Genomic DNA, 19,208 nt, shown 5'->3' on the forward strand with positions numbered 1-19,208 from the left:
TAGTCTTGTGGTGGTTCCTTCATACCCTTGGTCCTGCGCCACTGCCCCACATCGCCACCTATCGCAGCCTTTGTCTAGAACATCGTTCCAGTCCCAACCCACGATGGACATAGAGTCGGGCACCTCACTCCACAGGGATAGCAACTTTTCAGCCAGGGACCACTGAAGCGGGGGAGGAGCATATACACTACCAAATGTCACACTATCTCCGCCGATCTCCCCCTGTACCACTACGTACCTACCCTGTGTGTCTGTCCAGGCGCGCTTGTGTATGTATGGCACTCTACGGTGTATGAGGACCGCCACCCCACTAGAGCCCCTTGTGAAGCCAGAGTGAAAGGCCTGTGTGTAACCTGAGCGCTGCAGGCACAGTGCCTTGGTGCCCAGCATGTGAGTTTCCTGCAATAGAAGAACATCTGCCCCCGCCCTTTTGGCGAACTGAAACACAGCTCCCCGCTTAATTTTGTCCAGCTTCCCCCTCAGATTCCAGCTCATTATTCGTAGCGACTCGGGGCCTACCCGCCCTCCCTCCCTCCTTAGCAGTGGGCATTTGAACAGCATGGCATAAATGGACCTAAGGGTTCTACTTTGCAACCGGCATGGTACATGGCAAACAATAGGCAACAGAGCGCACGCAAGCAAAGCCCCTCCCCCCCCCCCCAACACCTCAAAAACTCCGTTCCCCACCTACCCACCCCCCACCCCGCACCTCCCAAACGTGGTAGCACCTGTCGCGGACGGATGGCGGCCAAGCACCCAACTGGGGAGCCAGCGCCGCATCCTCCAATGAAGCCCCCAGTAACAACCCATCGGAACCAGGCAGTCACACCCACCCTCCCATACCGATCAGGGCGGGCTCCCAGCCTAAATCAACATTGCCCTGGGCTTCCATATGCATCATGTACACTGATAAACATATACGACTCTCTGTCATCAAGACACTCCTGGCCGCTGTGGCTGTATCGGGTCATCTTGGCGTCTGGCAGAGCCCAAGCCCGAGCTCCCGCCTGATCGCGATCTTCTGCGTCGACGACGCTGACTCCGTAGACCCTCCCGGACTAATCCACTCGATGAAGAGTCCGATTCTCCTTCTTTGGCAGTGTTAAGCCGAATTTTCACAGTCTCATCAGTCCACTGAAACACTTCTTCCGGGGTGTCGACGAACAGCGATCGAGATTTGTAGACCACCAATAGCCGCGCTGGATAGAGCAGCGCATATTGAAGTTTTAGGACGCGGACATGGGCCTTGGCTGCAGTGAAGGACTGGCGTTGCTGCTGCACCAACCTTGTGTAGTCCGGGAAGATAATAATGGAGGCATTGTTGTATGTGAGTGTACCCTTAGATCTCACTTGCCTCAGGATAGTATCCCGGTCTGCATAGTTCAGAAATTTGGCAATGATCGGTCTCGGGCGCGCTCCGACCGGGGGCTTCTGCACCAGCGCCCGATGAGCTCTCTCCACCACGAAGCATCTAGATAGAGTGTACGCCGGGATCCAGCTCTCCAGCCATTGCGCCAAGAAGGACTCCGCTTGACCACCCTCACATCCTTCCGGAAAGCCAACAAAGCGCAGGTTGTTGCGTCGGGCCCGTCCTTCCGTGTCCTCTACCCTGAGGACCAAGCCCTTCTGCACTTTCTGTGACTTTCCGTTTAAGGGTAGATTCATCGTCCTCCACTGCAGATATTTGAGTCTCTATGTACCCTCCCAGTGGGTGAATTATTGTCGGCCACAGACTAGGGGTGAACAGGCCGTTGCCAGCGCTATGAGCAGTTATCCCTTCTCCTTCTGCACCCTCACGCACTGTCACAGTACTTCAGCAGACCAGTTGCCAGCCGTGTGCTCCACTGTCTCAGGGGCCCTGGCGGAGGCACCCTTCGCCCAAATTGACTCTCTGCGGGCCTCCTCCAGCCTCAAGGTATCTCGATCACCTCCCCACCGGGGCCCAATTTGACCCCCGAATCCCCAGCGATGGCACCGCACTCACCGCTTGTCTCCGCCGTCACACGACACTGGGTAAGGCCCTGTCTCCTCCTCCGGGACGCTGTCCCTCCGCTGCGATAGAAGTGCAGCACGACAGGGCGATGCACATCACAGGCCACACCAGAATTCAGGCCCAGCACAGCTGCATCGTGTAGCACCCCACACCGCTGGCACCCGGCAGGGACCGCGAGGGCTCGATGTGTTCCGTTGCCCCCCGAGCAGGCCCCAAGGCAGCGCCTCTCTCACTGCGGCTCCGGCAAATCCACTCTCGCCCGGATCCTCCAAAATCGAGGTCTTGGCTGTGTAGGCCACACCGGAGCGCCCTGCCCCCGATGCTCTCAGGGCGGGGGATCCTGCTCTGTCGCTACTCTGCGGCGGGCTCCGCTTGCTCTCCCCGCCGGGGCCCGATCCAGCCCCCGAGACACCAGATCCCCAGCAAGCCGTCTGACCCCCCGCTACTGTGACCCAGCTGGGCCGTGCGGACCAAGTCGGCCCCTCACCAGAATCACCACCGTAGGGGGGGCCCCCCGCCGCCACTACCCCGCTCTCGATGTTTGAGGCAGGCCGATGCTTCACCCTCCCTCAGAATGTCCGTTGTTTTTCCTTGTTGCCGCGAGGGCGGATGTCTCCTCGGCCGAGCTGCAGCCCGCGTCGGCGGGCGCCTCCCCCTGCAGCGCTCCTCCGGTGCCCACCGCCACCTCCTAGGGCAGGACGCTGCACTCACGTTCCAGTCGCCACTTCCGAATCAGAGTGGAGACCCTCGCAGATCCGCCAGACCACCAGTCGCGGTCCGGCTCCCGCTGCCACTGTCAACTGTCACTGCCGAGGCGGTGGCGCCAAAATCGAGGCCCCGGCTTCATGGGCCTCGCCGATGCCTCCCGGTCGCGATGCGACACTTGGACGTTACTGCGGACCTGTCTCGCCACACGGCCAGTTTCGACACCGAGCGTGCCCCACCTGTCCAGCAATCCATCCATAGACACACAGCCCGTATGGATGCCCAGGGCGAGGATATGTAGTCAGGATATCGTTAGGCTGGTCGGAGCTCAGGCTCTAGACGACCGCCATGTTCGCCGGCCAAGCCACGCCCCCCCAGGCTCTACCATTTTGCCAAGTTTAGAGTAATTCCATTCAACCGTTCGGGCTGTAGCTGTGTCTAAAGGTCCTATGGAAAATTGCATAGGACTCAATTTCAAATTCAATTTTCTCAAAAACTACTGGAGGATTTACACCAAACATACAAAAGGCACTTCTGCATACCAGTCCCTACCATTTTGTCAAATCTGGGGTAATTCCGTTCAGCCGTTTGATCTGTAGCTGTGTCAGAATGCCCCTATGGAAATTAACATGGGGAAAACACGTTTTGGGACCCCCCTTTTTTCTCGGCCCCGCTTGACGAATCCCCCGAAACTTTCAGGGAAGGAGCGCAGCGCAGCGAGGCAAATTTAAGGAAAATTACAGGCAGATCCCTCAATCAGCGCCAAAGTTATTCCCAATAGAATGTTCGGGATTTCCTATGGCAACTAGGTCCTAACTATATATACCTACTGGCGACCGCCAGTAGGTAATATAGATATCTCTCTATTTTTTTATAGCTATGGCTGCCTTGGGGGCTGATTCTGGCCCCCACAGAAAGCACATGGCTATAAAACAATTGCCCCCACAGGGGGTCGGCCACTGAGCAGGGGGGGCCGACCCCTTTCCAATTTTGCCGTTATTTTTAATTTCGTTTGAGTTTTTTTATTTTACATTTTTGCGGGGTGATCGGTCTTATCCCCCATCCCCGCCTCCCTCCCTACACACTCAAGGAAAGCCAACATTATTTCTTTAAAAAAATATGACCCGGGAGGGTGGATGGCTGACCTAGTACCAGGAGGGCCGATCCCCCAAAGACATCCCTGGTTTCTAGTGGGGTTTCCTGGAAGTGGATTGAGCAATCCACGGCCAGGAAACCATTTCAGGAAGGCCTTCTTTGAAAGACCAGCCTCTCCGCTTTCAAACGAGGCCTCCCTGAAAGCTGTGGAGGCCGTTTTTGGCCCCTGATTTCCCCATCGGAGTCGAGCGTCGCCTTACTTGCGGCTGTCCACAGATGGGCGGGGGGAGATTCCCCCAAGGGAAATTTTACAAAAACTATCTCTGGAGGTTTAATGGGGGGCTTCCCTGGTGACCACAAAAGGACGTGCGCCGCACCAGGGAGGTAGTGCTTGCGTCTGCCATTGGCCAACGCAAGCACCAAAGGGTTAAGAATTGTATTCCCCAAGTCCTCTTTTCATTTAACCCTAGGAATATTTTTTTTAAGTGAATCCATGACTAGAGATGAACGGAGAAGCCATTCGGCAGTTGGCCCTTTTTTTTAAAGGCTATGTGTGTTCCACACAGACCATTATTTTGCATTTGCTTAATAACTGATGGAAATGATTTTGAATTCATTTTTCTCTGGGCAGATTCTCTTAATTGTTCCAAAGAGTAACCTAGGAGTGATTATTGCGAACGACTGCATCACTATTAGGAAAGGATAACCTTCGTCAATACATCTCACATAGTGGCTCCATTTCTAGCTCATTAGGTGTTTTGAAACATTGCTCTAAAAACTAACCAAGTGTGTTCTAAGTAGGGTTGCAAAAAGCAGGTTTCTCAGTCTAAGTTCATCCCGCTTTAACACTGACCGTCTTTTAATTACCTTAGGTAGGTTTTGTGAAAAAGCCTGTAATCTTTTTCCGCCAATTAAAATGTTGAAACAGCATAACAAACTATAATCTCTACCCAACCCTCGGATCAAGATAATTAACGGATATCCACAGTTGAGCACTTCTTTTCAAAAGATAGTATTTTATTTGTGTGTACTGAGAGAAAGAGTTGATGAATATGCAAGTTTAACGACCTGGGCTGCTTTAAGTGTCCTAATTTGCAGAGCAAGTGAAGTTTGCTGTACGTTTTAGTGTGTTTTATTTCACCGCGGCTCCTGTGTCCGCAAACAAGAATACATTTGCCAGTGAATTTGAAAGGCACCGCGCTTAAGGTTTTAGTATAATGTATGCGAATCGGCATGTCCCGTCTCTTCTATTGGTGATTTTTAATGGTGCTTTGTATGAACTTATAGTCGATATGCCTACAAGTGAGGGAAAGGGGGGGGGAGGAAGGCAACCCCTTTCAACCTGCCGAAAGGTGTGGTCACTAGCTTTGTAGTGGTGGATGACAGATCTGTTGATTCTTAATAGAGGTCATCATGGAGGATGTGCGCTATAGATGAACAGTATTAGGGATCATTATTGTGGGGGGTTGGTGCCTAAGCAGGGGAGGGATACACTCCTGGCCCTAAAGTATGAGGAAGGAGAGTGATACTCCCATGTGAAGAATACAATATTGAACACATTTGGTGTCACTCCTAAAGAGCATCACAAGATGCTAAGAAACTCTCACAGGCACAACTGGTTAGGAGAAGTTAATAGACATCCCCATAAAGCACTGGAAGGGTAGGTGAAGAGCAGTGAGGCAGATACTAATGATGAGCTATGGCATTTAATAATGAAAGAGCACATCTTGTATATTTGTTCTTTAGAGTTACACCATTATCTAGTGGATTCCAAGCTGTCTGATCCCCAAACCTTGAGAGGGCAGCTGATGTGAGGGCACGATCTAGGGCAGTGATTCTTAATCTGAGGCGTGGGGACCCCTAAGGGTCAGCTATGCCTACTCAGGAAGACCGTGTCCGCTTAGAAAATGAAATCATATAAAAAAATTAATAAATTGTATACAAAGAAGCAAATTAAAATTGATAATAATAAAATGTTATGTAAATGAAAAATAATTTTTAATTATGTCCTAAAAATTATGGTGGTTTCTTTAGATTGATTCATGGGAACAGTGCAAGTACATCAACTAGAATATTGTATGGACAAAGGGTGGCCTCCATTGAATTTAGAAAAGCTCCATCATTCCTATAATTTTTTTCTTTTAATATTTGTGAATTAAATAACATATTTCTGCATTTGTATTTTGAAATCATTTTTAAATAAGACAAAACCTCATTCGCAAAGGGAGCACAGCTTGAGGTACATCATTGTTCCACATTACATAGGATTGAAAAGAGGATGAGGCTCTCCAACCCCGAAGAAACTGTGTAATGGTGCAGGTGAAAAACATGGTGCCCCCATCCCAGTTTGTTAACCCTTACTTATTACTGACCTAATGCACAATCAAACCATGCATGCTAACCAGTTAGTAGAGTGCCCTTTACACCAATTATGCTGCTGCATTCCACAACACTGCTCTCAATACCCAGCATTGTGGAAGTGTTAGCCCTGGCAGTAATTTGCAGTAATCATTAAGTACAGATCATTTGTTCTCCAGTATTGGGGTGTCTTTCATAGATTCACATGCTTGAATATTCCCCGTCGTCGGAGTGGGAGTCCCACGGTAAATAAAATAGCAATAAATACTAAATATATATATATAATATATAATAAATATATAAAGTACATAATAAGGATAAACCCAAAATATGCATAGAAGAAGCATAGGGTACCTAACCAAAAAATTCTACATAGGAATGCATGGGAAATAAAAGTTCCAATGCAGCCTATCCTTGTCATTATGTCAGTCCAAACTGCAGCCAATCAGGCGCCAGCAGCCCTCTAGAACCTTCTCCTCAGAGCTCAAGCCCTCAGATTTTCTACCGCACGTCGTGTGTAAGGGAGTCTCCCTGAGCTCTGCTCAGTTTTTCTTCTCTTCAAGTGTTTTCCAGTTCTCTACAATGTCTTCAAGTAAGAAGTCTCTCTTCAGAGCTTGTTCATCCTGTGGAAAGCTAAGATTATTTCATGAGGACCCTCACAGTAAGTGTATTTACTGCCTGTACCCTGACCATAAAGTGGGAAGCTGTAAGCTCTGTAGAAAATTCTCAGAAAAAACTCTTAAGGATAGAGAGGGCCGCTTACTAGTTTGGCTTCAAAGGCTGAAGGATAAAGACAATATACTTTCTGATGCTGAAAGTCTCGTTTCAGGCCACTCTAAAGCAGCTTCTAAGCGTGGTAGTGTGCAGGAGGTGCCTTCCCCATTTCTAAAAAAGAGGAAAATATCCCTCGCTTTAACCCCTGCGGTGTCTTCACCTTTACCTACCACGTCTGGCCCACGAGACATAGCTCTCAGGCTCCTTCTGCTTCGATTTCCAGTTTTTCTGTGAAGAAAACTGATTTTCCGTCGAAGACGGTAGTTTCAACTCCGTCGACGAGAATGGCTGTCTCTGGATCAAAGTCGACGACGACAGTCACGATGACGCTGGCCTCTGGATCGTCGTCAGCTTCGGCGTCGACGTCTTCGTCGTCGATGAGAGTTGTTCTCAGTTCAAAGACTGTTTCTTCTATAATTCCGATTTCATCTTCGTCGACGAAGAGAGTTCACTCGTCGGCAGCCCGTTCGTCGTCGACGAAAGGATCGAAGACTTTGGGTTCGTCTACGCCCTCGACGACGAGTGTACCGTCGACGGCTTTCCCGTCGACGAGAGAGTCTGCTTCATCTGTCCCGCCGACGACCGCTCCGTCGACGACCGCTCCATCGACGACCGCTCTGTCGACGACCGCTCTGTCGACGACCGCTCTGTCGATGACCGCTCTGTCGACGACCGCTCTGTCGACGACCGCTCTGTCGACGGCAGCTCCGTCGAGGAAGACCTTAAAATTGAAGGTTCCGTCGACGACGGCGACGACGATGTCCATGAAGATTACTCCGTCAACGATCTCCTCGTCGACGACGACATCAAAATCAGTTCCCTCAAAGAAGACGACTGATATCATGCCGTCGACGCGTGCGCAGGACACAGTTTCCACGCCAGCCTCTTCATTGCCTTTATTGCCTCTACAGTCCAGCAAATCAGACCAGTTCGGGACTTTCACAGAAGGAGAAATGGTTAATCCTCCCTCTCCTTTGTTTGCTACTGATTCAGATCAGGAGTCTGATGACCAAGCTCAAAGTCTTTCGGACTTAAACATAAAGTGCCAAGACTTCAGTAACGATAAAGAGGAACAGTATGGCCAACATCAAGCAACTCACTCTCAAGTACCAGCTGCGATGTTGCCTATATCAATGATATCGAACCTCCAAAGTATGTTGGAGGATTACAATCGGCGATTCCCACCATCTCCACAGGTTGCTGCTGTCCCATCGGTGTTGAACCCAGTTACAGAGCCGACACTGGCTCCTTCACACCCAGCGCCGCCTGTTACTATTCATAGAAGCACATCAGTTCGAGTTCATACAACAATTTATCCAGATGATGATGATGACGAGAATCCTCCAGAGCGTGAGGATGGAGAAGTTTCGGATGTGGATGGTGATGGTGGTGAACATTTAGCGGAGTGGGATGACTATCGTGCTCAGACACCATCTCCTTCTCAGGTGCCGCCAGGGGATTCTCCTCCAGTGGATATTGCAGGCTTCCACCAATTAATGGACAGGGCGGCGCAACGGTTCAAATTACCACGAGTCCAGAGAGAGGAAGATTGCTTCCTTTATGATTTCAAGAACCAACCATTTAAACAGATACACACAGTCCCGATTATAGATTTCATCTGGGCTGAAGGGGTCAAATTAATGAAGACGCCTAACTCTTTACCAGCACAACTACCAAGGTTGGAAAAGAAATATAAGGCGCCGGTGGGATCTCCGGCATGCCTTACAGGTCAACCTAAGCCCGATTCTGTCGTTACGCAGGCAGCTCAGAGAGGTTCGAAGAATCCAGCGTCTACTATCACCGCTCCTCCAGACCGAGAGGGCCGTCACCTAGATGCAATTGGGCGTAAGTTTTCCTCCATGTCCTCTACAACGGTTCGAGTAGCTAACGCTATGGCTATCTTAGGTCGTTATGACAGTCAGGCTTGGGCAGATATGTCCGCCTATGTGGCGTTACTTCTGGATGCTTCCAAGGCAGAAGCGCAGAAGATTCTGCAAGAAGGAGAAAGAACTTCAGAGGAACTCATTGATTGTGCAGTGGATGTGGCCTGCACTGGTTTTCGCCAACTCGCTGGAGCGGCCGTCCTACGTCGACAAGGTTGGCTACGCTCAACTTCGTTTCGACAAGAAGTTCAGGCAAAGATTCTGGATATGTCATATGACGGCGAGTCACTATTTGGAGCGCATATTGATGAAGCGCTGCAATCCATAAAAAAGGACACGGACACTGCACGTGCCTTGGGTACCCTTCAATTTAAGAAGCAGCCCTTCCGGGGTGGTCGAGGACGTGGCACTACACCCACTTCTCGTGGAGGAAGCAGTCAGTATCGGTCCTATAACCAAGGTAACCAACGTTTCACCGGAAACCGTCAACAGTCTTCCCGTCAGCAACCTGCCAGAAACTATCGAGGAAAGCCCACTTTCAGGGGAAATTCCAACAAACGTCAATGACTTGTCTGTCGAACTGAGAATTGAAGGGCAAATCTCTCTGTTTGGTTCTCAATGGTCCTCCATTACAACGGACCGTTGGGTACTCGACATTGTGGAAAAAGGCCATGCATTGGAATTTGTCGAGGTACCTCCTCCAACGCCACCTTCCGGACCACCACCTCCGCACCTCAAGGAACTATTTCATCAAGTTCACCTTCTCATTCAGAAAGGTGCGGTGGAAGTAGTATCAAAGTCTCAGAGAGGGAAGGGGTTTTATTCCCGTTTTTTCCTTATCGTCAAGAAAAACGGAGAATGGAGACCCATATTGGACTTGAGAGCACTCAATCACTATCTCAAGGATCAGACCTTCCGTATGCTAACGTTTACAGAAATCTTGCGCTTACTCTCTGTCGGAGATTTCATGACGACCATCGATCTCCGAGACGCCTACTTCCATGTCCCAATACTCGCAGGTCATCGAAAGTTCCTGCGCTTCAAGGTGGGGCACCTTCATTTCCAATTCAAGGTACTTCCATTTGGCCTCCGGTCGGCCCCCGAGTCTTTACAAAAATGTTGGCTCCGGTCATGGCTTGTCTTCGTCTCCAAGGCATCCAGATATTCCCATATCTCGACGACTGCCTCCTGAAATCGCAATCCCGCTCACAACTCCAGCACCATACTTCCATTTGTCAGACAGTATTTCGTTCCTTGGGTCTGTCCATCAACCTGGAGAAATCTCAATTGCAGCCAACAACTTGCAAGGATTTCCTAGGAGCAACGCTGGACACCAAACTAGCAAAGGCGTTTGTCTCCCGGGAACGTCAGCAAAGGATTCTCCGGTTAGTTTCACTACTTCTGGCAAAGAGGTGCACTTCAGTCCGTTTATTGAAGTCCTTTCTAGGGATGGCTTCGTCGTGCATCGCTCTTGTCCCTCATTGCAGACTACGAGCACGACCTATTCAACAGGCACTGGACGAACAGTGGCGTCAAGTCACCGGTTCCTTCAACGAACAGGTTACCATCACCATTCCCATAAAGAAAGCGCTCGGATGGTGGGCACAACCACATCAGCTTGCGGCAGGCACGTCCTTTCTGTTCAACACCCCGGATCTGACATTAACGACGGACGCATCTCTGGAGGGTTGGGGAGCTCACCTCCAGGACCTTTCCGTCAAGGGGAAATGGACTCTGCACCAGAAGACCTGGCACATCAACAAATTGGAGCTCATGGCTATCTTTTTGGCCCTGAAATCATTTCAACCAGTGCTGCAAGGGGAGTCGGTTCTCATACAGACAGACAACACAACCTGCATGCATTATATAAACAAGCAGGGTGGAACGAAGTCTCCGGTGTTATCCCGCCTAGCTGAGGCGATTTGGGACTGGTCCATTAATCATCAAATCACAATCACCGCAGTTCATCTTCCGGGTTGTCCAACCTTCTGGCGGATTCCCTAAGCAGATCCCGATCATCCAACCACGAGTGGGAACTTCACCAGCCAACACTCGATATGGTCTTTCGTCGTTGGGGATTCCCGGAAATCGACCTCTTCGCAGCTCCAGAGAACCGCAAATGCCCCGCTTACGCAAGTTGGCATCCCCACAAAGGATCCCAAGGCAATGCCCTTTTGATGGATTGGTCGAATCTCTTCGCCTACGCCTTTCCTCCGATCCCTCTGGTGCCACGAGTACTTTGGAAGATTCGGAGAGAACCCTGCCACATCCTTCTAATTGCTCCCAGGTGGCCACGACAGGCGTGGTTCTCGGAGCTGCTCCTCCTGTCTCAATGCAAACCCATTCTTCTTCATCCTCGAATGGATCTTCTCTCCATGGACAGGGGTCAAATCTACCATCCAGACCCCTCTTCTCTGAGCTTATCAGCCTGGAACCTGAACACTGTGAATTTGCACATCTAACCATCCCTCAGGAGTGTCGTGACATCCTTGCTCAGGCCAGGGCTCCATCAACTATAAAGACCTATAAGTTGAAATGGAAACGCTTTTGCCACTGGTGTGCTGACGCCGGAGTGCATCCTTTGCGTGCCACGCCCGCTGAGCTCCTCCCTTTCTTTTTCCTTCTGGCTCAGTCGGGTTTGTCTCATGCTACTTTAAGAGTTTTTCTGGCGGCAATATCACGCTTCCGCCATGATGGCTCCGCCTCCCTATGTTCATCCAGGTTAATACGTCAATTTTTCAAGGGACTTCTTCGAACTTTTCCTCCAGTTCGGCGTCCCCCTCCCGAGTGGCGCCTCAATATTGTCCTATCACAATTAATGACTGCACCTTTTGAACCAATCCATAAAGCAGACCTCAAGTATGCCACCTGGAAGGTCGCGCTTCTTCTTGCTTTGACGTCTTCACGTCGAGTGAGTGATATGCATGCATTCACGATCAAACCACCATTTCTACAGTTCAAACCGGATTCTGTGCTTTTACGCACTAACCCTACTTTTCTTCCAAAAGTGCCTTCAGACTTCCATATTAATGAGCCTGTTATACTGAAGTCTTTCTTTGCTAACCCGCAATCTCCTGCGGAACAACGCTTGCACTCTTTGGACATTAGACGAGGTTTAAAGTTCTACATCAGCAGAACAGCCCAGTTCCGAAGATCGGATCAGCTCTTTGTAGCCTATGGCCGCTTTCAAAAAGGGCGACCAGTCACCAAACCTACAGTAGCCCGCTGGGTGGCTTCGGCGATTGCTTTCTGCCATCAGAAGGCGGGAAAGCCTTTACAGACTGCAGTACGGGCCCACTCTACCAGGTCTATGGCCTCTTCGACTGCACTCTTTGCCGGAGTCCCATTGCATCAGATTTGCAGAGCAGCCACATGGTCCAGCAGGCACACGTTCACAAAGCACTACAATCTGGGTGCCATGGCTGAAGGAGATACCGCAGTTGGACAAGCTGTGCTCCGTAATCTTTTTCAATAAGGTGAGCCTCTATTCTACCCTCATCCTAATAGTTTCCAGTTTATTCATGTCTTCTTTATGTATACATATATTTGTATAACTTCTATGGCATGGGTTATTACACCTGTTGATTCCGACCTTTTGCTTATACATTGCATTCTGGAAACTTTGTGTTGGGATACGGACTGCTAACTATTCTATATTCAAGCATGTGAATCTATGAAAGACACCCCAATACTGGAGAAGAACAATTGTTACTTACCTGTAAACAGGTGGTTCTCCAGTATTGGTGTCTTTCATAGATTCACATGCGACCCTCCCTCCTCCCCTCAGAGGCTCTCTTCTCTTCATAGACTCTGTGGTCACTCTTGTGCTACGAAAATCTGAGGGCTTGAGCTCTGAGGAGAAGGTTCTAGAGGGCTGCTGGCGCCTGATTGGCTGCAGTTTGGACTAACATAATGACAAGGATAGGCTGCATTGGAACTTTTATTTCCCATGCATTCCTATGTAGAATTTTTTTGATTAGGTACCCTATGCTTCTTCTATGCATATTTTGGGTTTATCCTTATTATGTACTTTATATATTTATTATATATTATATATATATTTAGTATTTATTGCTATTTTATTTACCGTGGGACTCCCACTCCGACGACGGGGAATATTCAAGCATGTGAATCTATGAAAGACACCAATACTGGAGAACCACCTGTTTACAGGTAAGTAACAATTGTTCTTTTGTATCATTATCTGCATTTAGAATAGTAGGCATATTGAATCTGGAATTGAAAGAATTGCTTAATCGCTGTTTTGATTGTTCAATAAAACTTGATGATGAATGTTGTGTGCTCATTCTTTTTACTCCCTCAGCTTGGGTTTGTGGTCTAATTTCAATCACGGTCATCAGCCTGCTCTCTCTGCTTGGTGTGATTCTGATTCCTATCATAAACCAAGGGTGCTTCAAATTCCTCCTGTCCTTCCTGGTTGCTCTGGCTGTCGGGACACTAAGTGGCGATGCACTGCTCCACCTATTGCCCCATGTAAGTAAATATATATATATATATTGAATAGTTTAATTTACGTTACCTGGTGATTTTATGCCATTAAGAATTAATTGTGCCAATTGTGGACTTTCTATGAGCAGCCCAATCTATATGTGAAGTTGTATGTCACTTCAATATCATTTTCATTCAACTATCAGAATACTAAGGTCTGTGAAAAAAAAGTCCATGAATACAACACAGAAGACTTGGGCTCTTGAGCATGTTTAATTGGAAAAAAACACAAATTTATAGCTGTTTTTTATATTCTAACAGCGCAGAGAAGGTAATTTACAATGGCCATTTGCATTCTTGGATAGCTAAATTATCAGAATCTGTCTCCTTAACTTGAACAGGTTTAAAGGGAACTCTTGGAGATGTTCAGGCAGTTCTGATTTGTTGCGACTCTCTAACTTCAATGATCCTTTTGCGGTCTGTATATAGATTTGGCAGCCCACAAATATCCAGGCTAATCTAGTGTACAATAAAGGCAATCTAGGTTTCTTTTTTATAAATATTAGAATGTCTCCCATTTAGGAAATTCTTCTAACTCAAGCCATTAAAGATGATTAAGTTAATCAATGTGTTAGCCTCAGTAAGAATCAGTTACACAAGTTCAACAGCATGTTCATAACTGTCCTCCTTTGTGTATAAAAAAAAAGTAACCTACGAATTTGTAATCTATCTTTTAAATATGCGGCCTTTTCCTGAGACCAAAAATACACTCTCCATAAGCGTTTACACTCCAAGTACATTGAAAAGGGCACAATCATCGATCCAAAACAATTAAATATTGAAGCGTTTTCACAACTATTTTTTATTTTTCTCAGATCGAAGTAATATCACACATGCAGTAAGATTAACTAAAAAATGATCATGCTGTGTGTTAGGGGGAACGAAATGATCCATTAATAACCAACTGTAATCTGTGATGTAGACCCTGCTGATACCAGCACTGATTTTGCAGTGTATTTCTTTCCATTTGTTGGTTAACTCGGTTATAGAAACTTATTTTGGTCGAGAACACCAAAAGTGGCTATCCACTGTATGCTTGTCAAATACAATCAGTTGTGATATCATTCTGAAGGCCACAATGCTTCATGCTTCAATAACATCTTCAAAATTAATGTTTTATTTTCTGCCTTTGGTTTTACAGCACATGTGGCATTGGGAGGGAAACACTCCAAATGCCATGTGATTATTTTGATTGCCGTGACAATATCCCATGATATAGAACACGCTCGGAAATCAATGTGTGCTCTTGTGTTTTGAACATGAAATGTGATGTAGAGCAACCTTTTAATGTTTTACCCTTATAACCCTGTTTATTCTTTTAAAATCATAACCATAGGTTTCTTATTACTTGCTTTCTATGGCGGTATTTGAGCTTTGGGCCTGTTTAGATTGACTGTTATAGTGTGTATGCATGTAGTTTGGGCTATACCTAGTCCTGACAAAGGCCATTGACCTAAACAGGCGCTGAGGGTGGCAGACACATGTTGGCAATAGATGGCAGGTGTATAAATCATTGATTTAAAATATTTTAACCTTGCCTGAGGAATCCACCTATTAAATACATACTTTTTGGGTTTACTCCTAGAGGATTTTAATATATCTGGATCCCTGCATCTACCCAATTTATTCTTAAGCTAAACTCCCTTAAGTAAGAGCCCATTCTGGTAGTATTTACCTACTAGGGTGGGAGAAGGACACCCATGATGAAGCATGCCAAAAACATGTGGGTGAGGTGTCTTGATCCATAACTTTTCAAACCTATCTTAAAACCAAGGGAATTACTTTTTTTGACTATCTGTCATATTCTGCGTAATATGACTTTGGTAAGGAGGCCGTGAGACAGACTATTTCTCTTTTACTCTCTTTGTGGTGGCAATATATAATTATTGATTAAACAAAGACGATGAATATTGAAATTACCTATGTGGAGATGTTCTATGTTACAAGCACAAAGGAGGATGAAGCAAGAATTGCTTTTAACAAAAATTGAACACACCTTTATAACAGTGGCGAGACATATGTATTTGTTTTGATCCCGGTGCGGACAACTATAGATGTTTGAAAATTGGAAATTGAAAGACCCTCAGGTATAGAAATAACAAAGTTACTAATATCTGTTGATTGAGATGATGTCCTTTGAGACAAGTTCAATTTGTAAAATGTAGTAACCAGTAACCTACAAGCACATCCATAGAAAAGAGGTTCGTCCTCAGAGCATTGGAGTATAAATAAATTTTAAAAAATGCTTGATGATTCGCAAAAGGTACAATTATTTGAAATGTTTCAAATACTATAGGTTTGTATTTAAAAAATAAATATAATAAGGTAAAATAGATAATTGGAAATTAAAGCAAATATGCAAAGCAATTTGCAAAGAAGATGGTTTGCAAAGAAAATGTAATTTTATTATGTTTCCTCCAGAGACACTGAGACAGCATTCTTGGAGGATACATTTATGCATCCATTTATACAGTTTCAGTTTTGTAAGAGTGAAGGATTGGAACAGCTTGTTTGAATCATAATGAAAATGTAGGACATTTATTAATTTAAAAAATGAGTATGAAAGTTATTGCAAAAAAAGTAACAAACTTTGAAAATGAGCTTATTTCTAGATATTACCTTGACCACTGAGAAAAAAAACAGAAAGCTTTGAACTCTCCCGAAAGGAAGCATCATGGATGTAAACATTGGTAGACGTATTATACGAACTCTCTCCCAAACCACAATTGAACAAGACATAAGGAAACAAAATAACGTTTTGTCAAAATGAATAAAATGGAAACTCCATGCCAAACCTACCTTTTTGCACTGAAAAGCAATATTAAGGAGTTAACCATATTAGATTTTTTTCAGACTAAAATTAATGTAATCACTTATTAAATTAAGACTTGAACTACAGGCTAAATATTTTAATGTATTACTGACAATACCAGAAAACTCCATCAATCTGACAGTCTTTTAAACCTACCAACAAGAACTTGTTTATTAACCTTACAAGTTACAATCCAAGGAATTTACTTACTGGATATAGTCAGATGAAGCAGTTAAAGAGAATTATTATCAACCCTCAAGTATGTGTTCAAGATTAGCAATGGCAGTTAAACTACGTTAAAGCAGGAATGTGTCTTCCTGATGTGTTAATGAAAGCACAGCACAGAGGTCAAAATCAGGACTATTCCAAACTTTGAGAGGAAGAGCAAAGTAATGGACAAAGTAAAAAATAGTTTGTGTTTTGATAAAGGATTAAAGAGTGAGCAAAGAAAACATACGTTGAAGTCAGTATTGGACAAAAAAATCAAGACAGTTTCTGTGTTTATTGTATGCAAAATGGATGTCCCGTCATCCATCTGTACATGAAGTGACATCAGTGGTGTGCTGCCAAAACTGTCTTTAAAAGATGAAGCCAAGCAAGAGGAGTCCTTTCCATCATCCATCAGCACAGGAAGTGACATCACTGGATTTTCCATCATCCACTAGCACAGGAAGTGACAGCTCTGTTCGCCCCTTCCAGGATCTACTTAATGGCTGCTACAGCGTGGACAAGCTACAGGCGCACTGCTGGCATTCAAAAGGCAAGTACATCTGTGCATGTCCAAGCCTGAACTGCGCACAGTGTTAGAAACCCTGTTCCTTCACCATCCCGCTGCTACTATGCTGCGACCCTCCATGGCCTCAACATGCTCCACACGATGCTGCACCACACAACACAGGTAGCATTCTCCTGTGCTTCCAGCAAGTTTTCATGCATTTACCCTCAACCAACACTCACCGCACCGACAATACCCTAAGCCCTGCTCTCACACTCACACAGTCCTGCAACCACCCACGAAACACTCCACAAACGCATGTTTGTTCCTCAATACCTACTCAATCACCAAACATGCCACAAAGATCTGGTACCTGCTGCACCAGAATGCCCCATACCTACTTTTCCTCATGGAAATCTGCCTGAACCCTGTATCAGCACTTGACATCTCAACAGTTTCCCTCGCCCCGCCAACTGCAAGATTGCCAGGCAAGACAGACTTTACAAGCCTGCAGGCGGAATCACAATCATCCACATGTACACTATCAGCTTCACCACATCCATGGACACGTCTTCTTCCAACATGGAACACCTGTCACTCAAGCTCCAATTCACAGCAAACTAAACCCTAAGTGGCACCCTCCTCTACAGACCACGGGGACCATGAACCAACTTCACCACATCATCACAAACTCTGTTGCACCACTCGCCTTCGATGCTAGCAATTACATCCTACTCTAAGACCTAAACTTCTACATGACAGACCACACTAACCCCAACTCAAGAGCGCTCTTGGAAGCCTGCCCCTCACCTAACGAGTAAAGGGACCTTCACACGTCACCAGACACCTCTTGGACACTATTTTCACCAACTTCGGGCAACATCTTGAGTTGTCGAACCAGCACCAGTCCCGTGAACAGATCACACCCTCGTCAAGTTCACTCTCCTTGGCTCGGTCCAATGCACTCAGACCACTGCCAGACCAGCCCACAGATTTTGAAACAGTATCATTGTCAAGGACTGGAACTCTGCTTTCAAAAACTACCGACCCAAACACAGCAGCAGCTTCCTCAAAGCCATCAAGAATTTAAACATTTGGATCATCTCCTGTGTTGACTCCCTGCCCCCCACTCCCACCTAAAATACAGCAATACAACAAGTTCCAGACCCCAAGCTAGTTGGCACACGGAGGAACTCAAGACTGAAGAAACATCACTGCAAACAACTGGAGCGCACATGGAGAGCAAGGCAGGACAATGCAGACAGAAGCATGTCCAAATCTGCCCTAAGACACTATTACCAAATGATCAGACCATCAAACACACCGGTCTGGCTGACCACATTGATGCCAGCACCAACTGAAGCAAAGAAATCTTCGTCATTGTGAAAGATATCACCTCCCTAACGGCTGGCCTCCAACTCGATCACCAACTCGCAGGACCTCTGCAACAGTCTCTCTTAAATCTTCAGAAACAAATTCACCACAATTTCCAGCAACTTCAGTCCACAACCGAACCCCACATGCCTTGTCAAACACCTCCCGATCTTATCCAAACAGCAAGTGCTAGCACATGGCCTGTTATTCACATAACTCGGGACCAAGGAGACACTCATTCTCCTTTTCCTCTTCGCTCATCCTTCTGGACCTCTCTGCGGCATTTGGCACGTCTCCCACCCCATCCTCATCCAACGTCCACACAACAAAGAAAATCCAAGTTTACATGTTCTGATGTTTCTGCTCCATCCTGAGTGGAAGGACCCAGTCCGTCAGCTTGGCACCATACACCCATGACCTCATCTGCCGAGTTCTGCAAGTATCCTCCCTGAGCCCGACCCTTTTCTAAGCATTTATGTAACCTCTAGCCAGTATCATCCTCTCTCACAACATCAAATCCTTGCCTAAGCAGATGACACTCAACTCATTCTCTCCCTCACAGACAAGACACTGAGTATCTGTATCAAGTTCAGTGGTTGCATGACTGAAAATTCCGACTGGATGAAGACCAGCTGTCTAAAGCTGAATACTGACAAGACGGAAAATGTGATCTTTGGGAAGAGCACATCACCTTGTGTCTCCCTTTGTGACCAACCGAGCTAGGACTGACACCCACCTCCACACCAGGAACTTCCAGATCATCATCAAAAGCATACTTGACATAACTGGCCAAGTTAAAGCTATCACTTCTCATGCCTCCATTCCCTAAAGATGCTGAGGAAGATTTCCAAATGGCTCTCAATCAGTACCTGGAAAACTGTCACATTCTCTAGTCACAAACAAGCTGGTTGGACTACCGAAACACCCTTTATGCCAGGATCAACAAAAACACACCAGAAGGCAGGAGACCATTCAGAACTCGGTGGCCAG

At 46.6% G+C, this 19,208-nt stretch overlaps 1 protein-coding gene across 6 annotated transcripts in view; it reads left to right on the forward strand.

Annotated features, from left to right (window-relative positions):
* SLC39A10 (solute carrier family 39 member 10) overlaps window positions 1-19,208 on the forward strand; it is a 457,169-nt gene that overhangs the window by 156,175 nt on the left and 281,786 nt on the right. For all 6 annotated transcript variants that reach the window (XM_086955403.1, XM_086955402.1, XM_086955399.1 and 3 more), the window contains one exon: window positions 13,133-13,302. In XM_086955403.1, the coding sequence (XP_086811529.1) occupies window positions 13,133-13,302 (170 nt within the window). The remainder of the gene's footprint in view (window positions 1-13,132; window positions 13,303-19,208) is intronic.

Source organism: Lissotriton vulgaris, chromosome 2_1 (assembly GCF_964263255.1).
Source record: "Lissotriton vulgaris chromosome 2_1, aLisVul1.2, whole genome shotgun sequence".
Lineage (NCBI taxonomy): Eukaryota > Metazoa > Chordata > Amphibia > Caudata > Salamandridae > Lissotriton > Lissotriton vulgaris.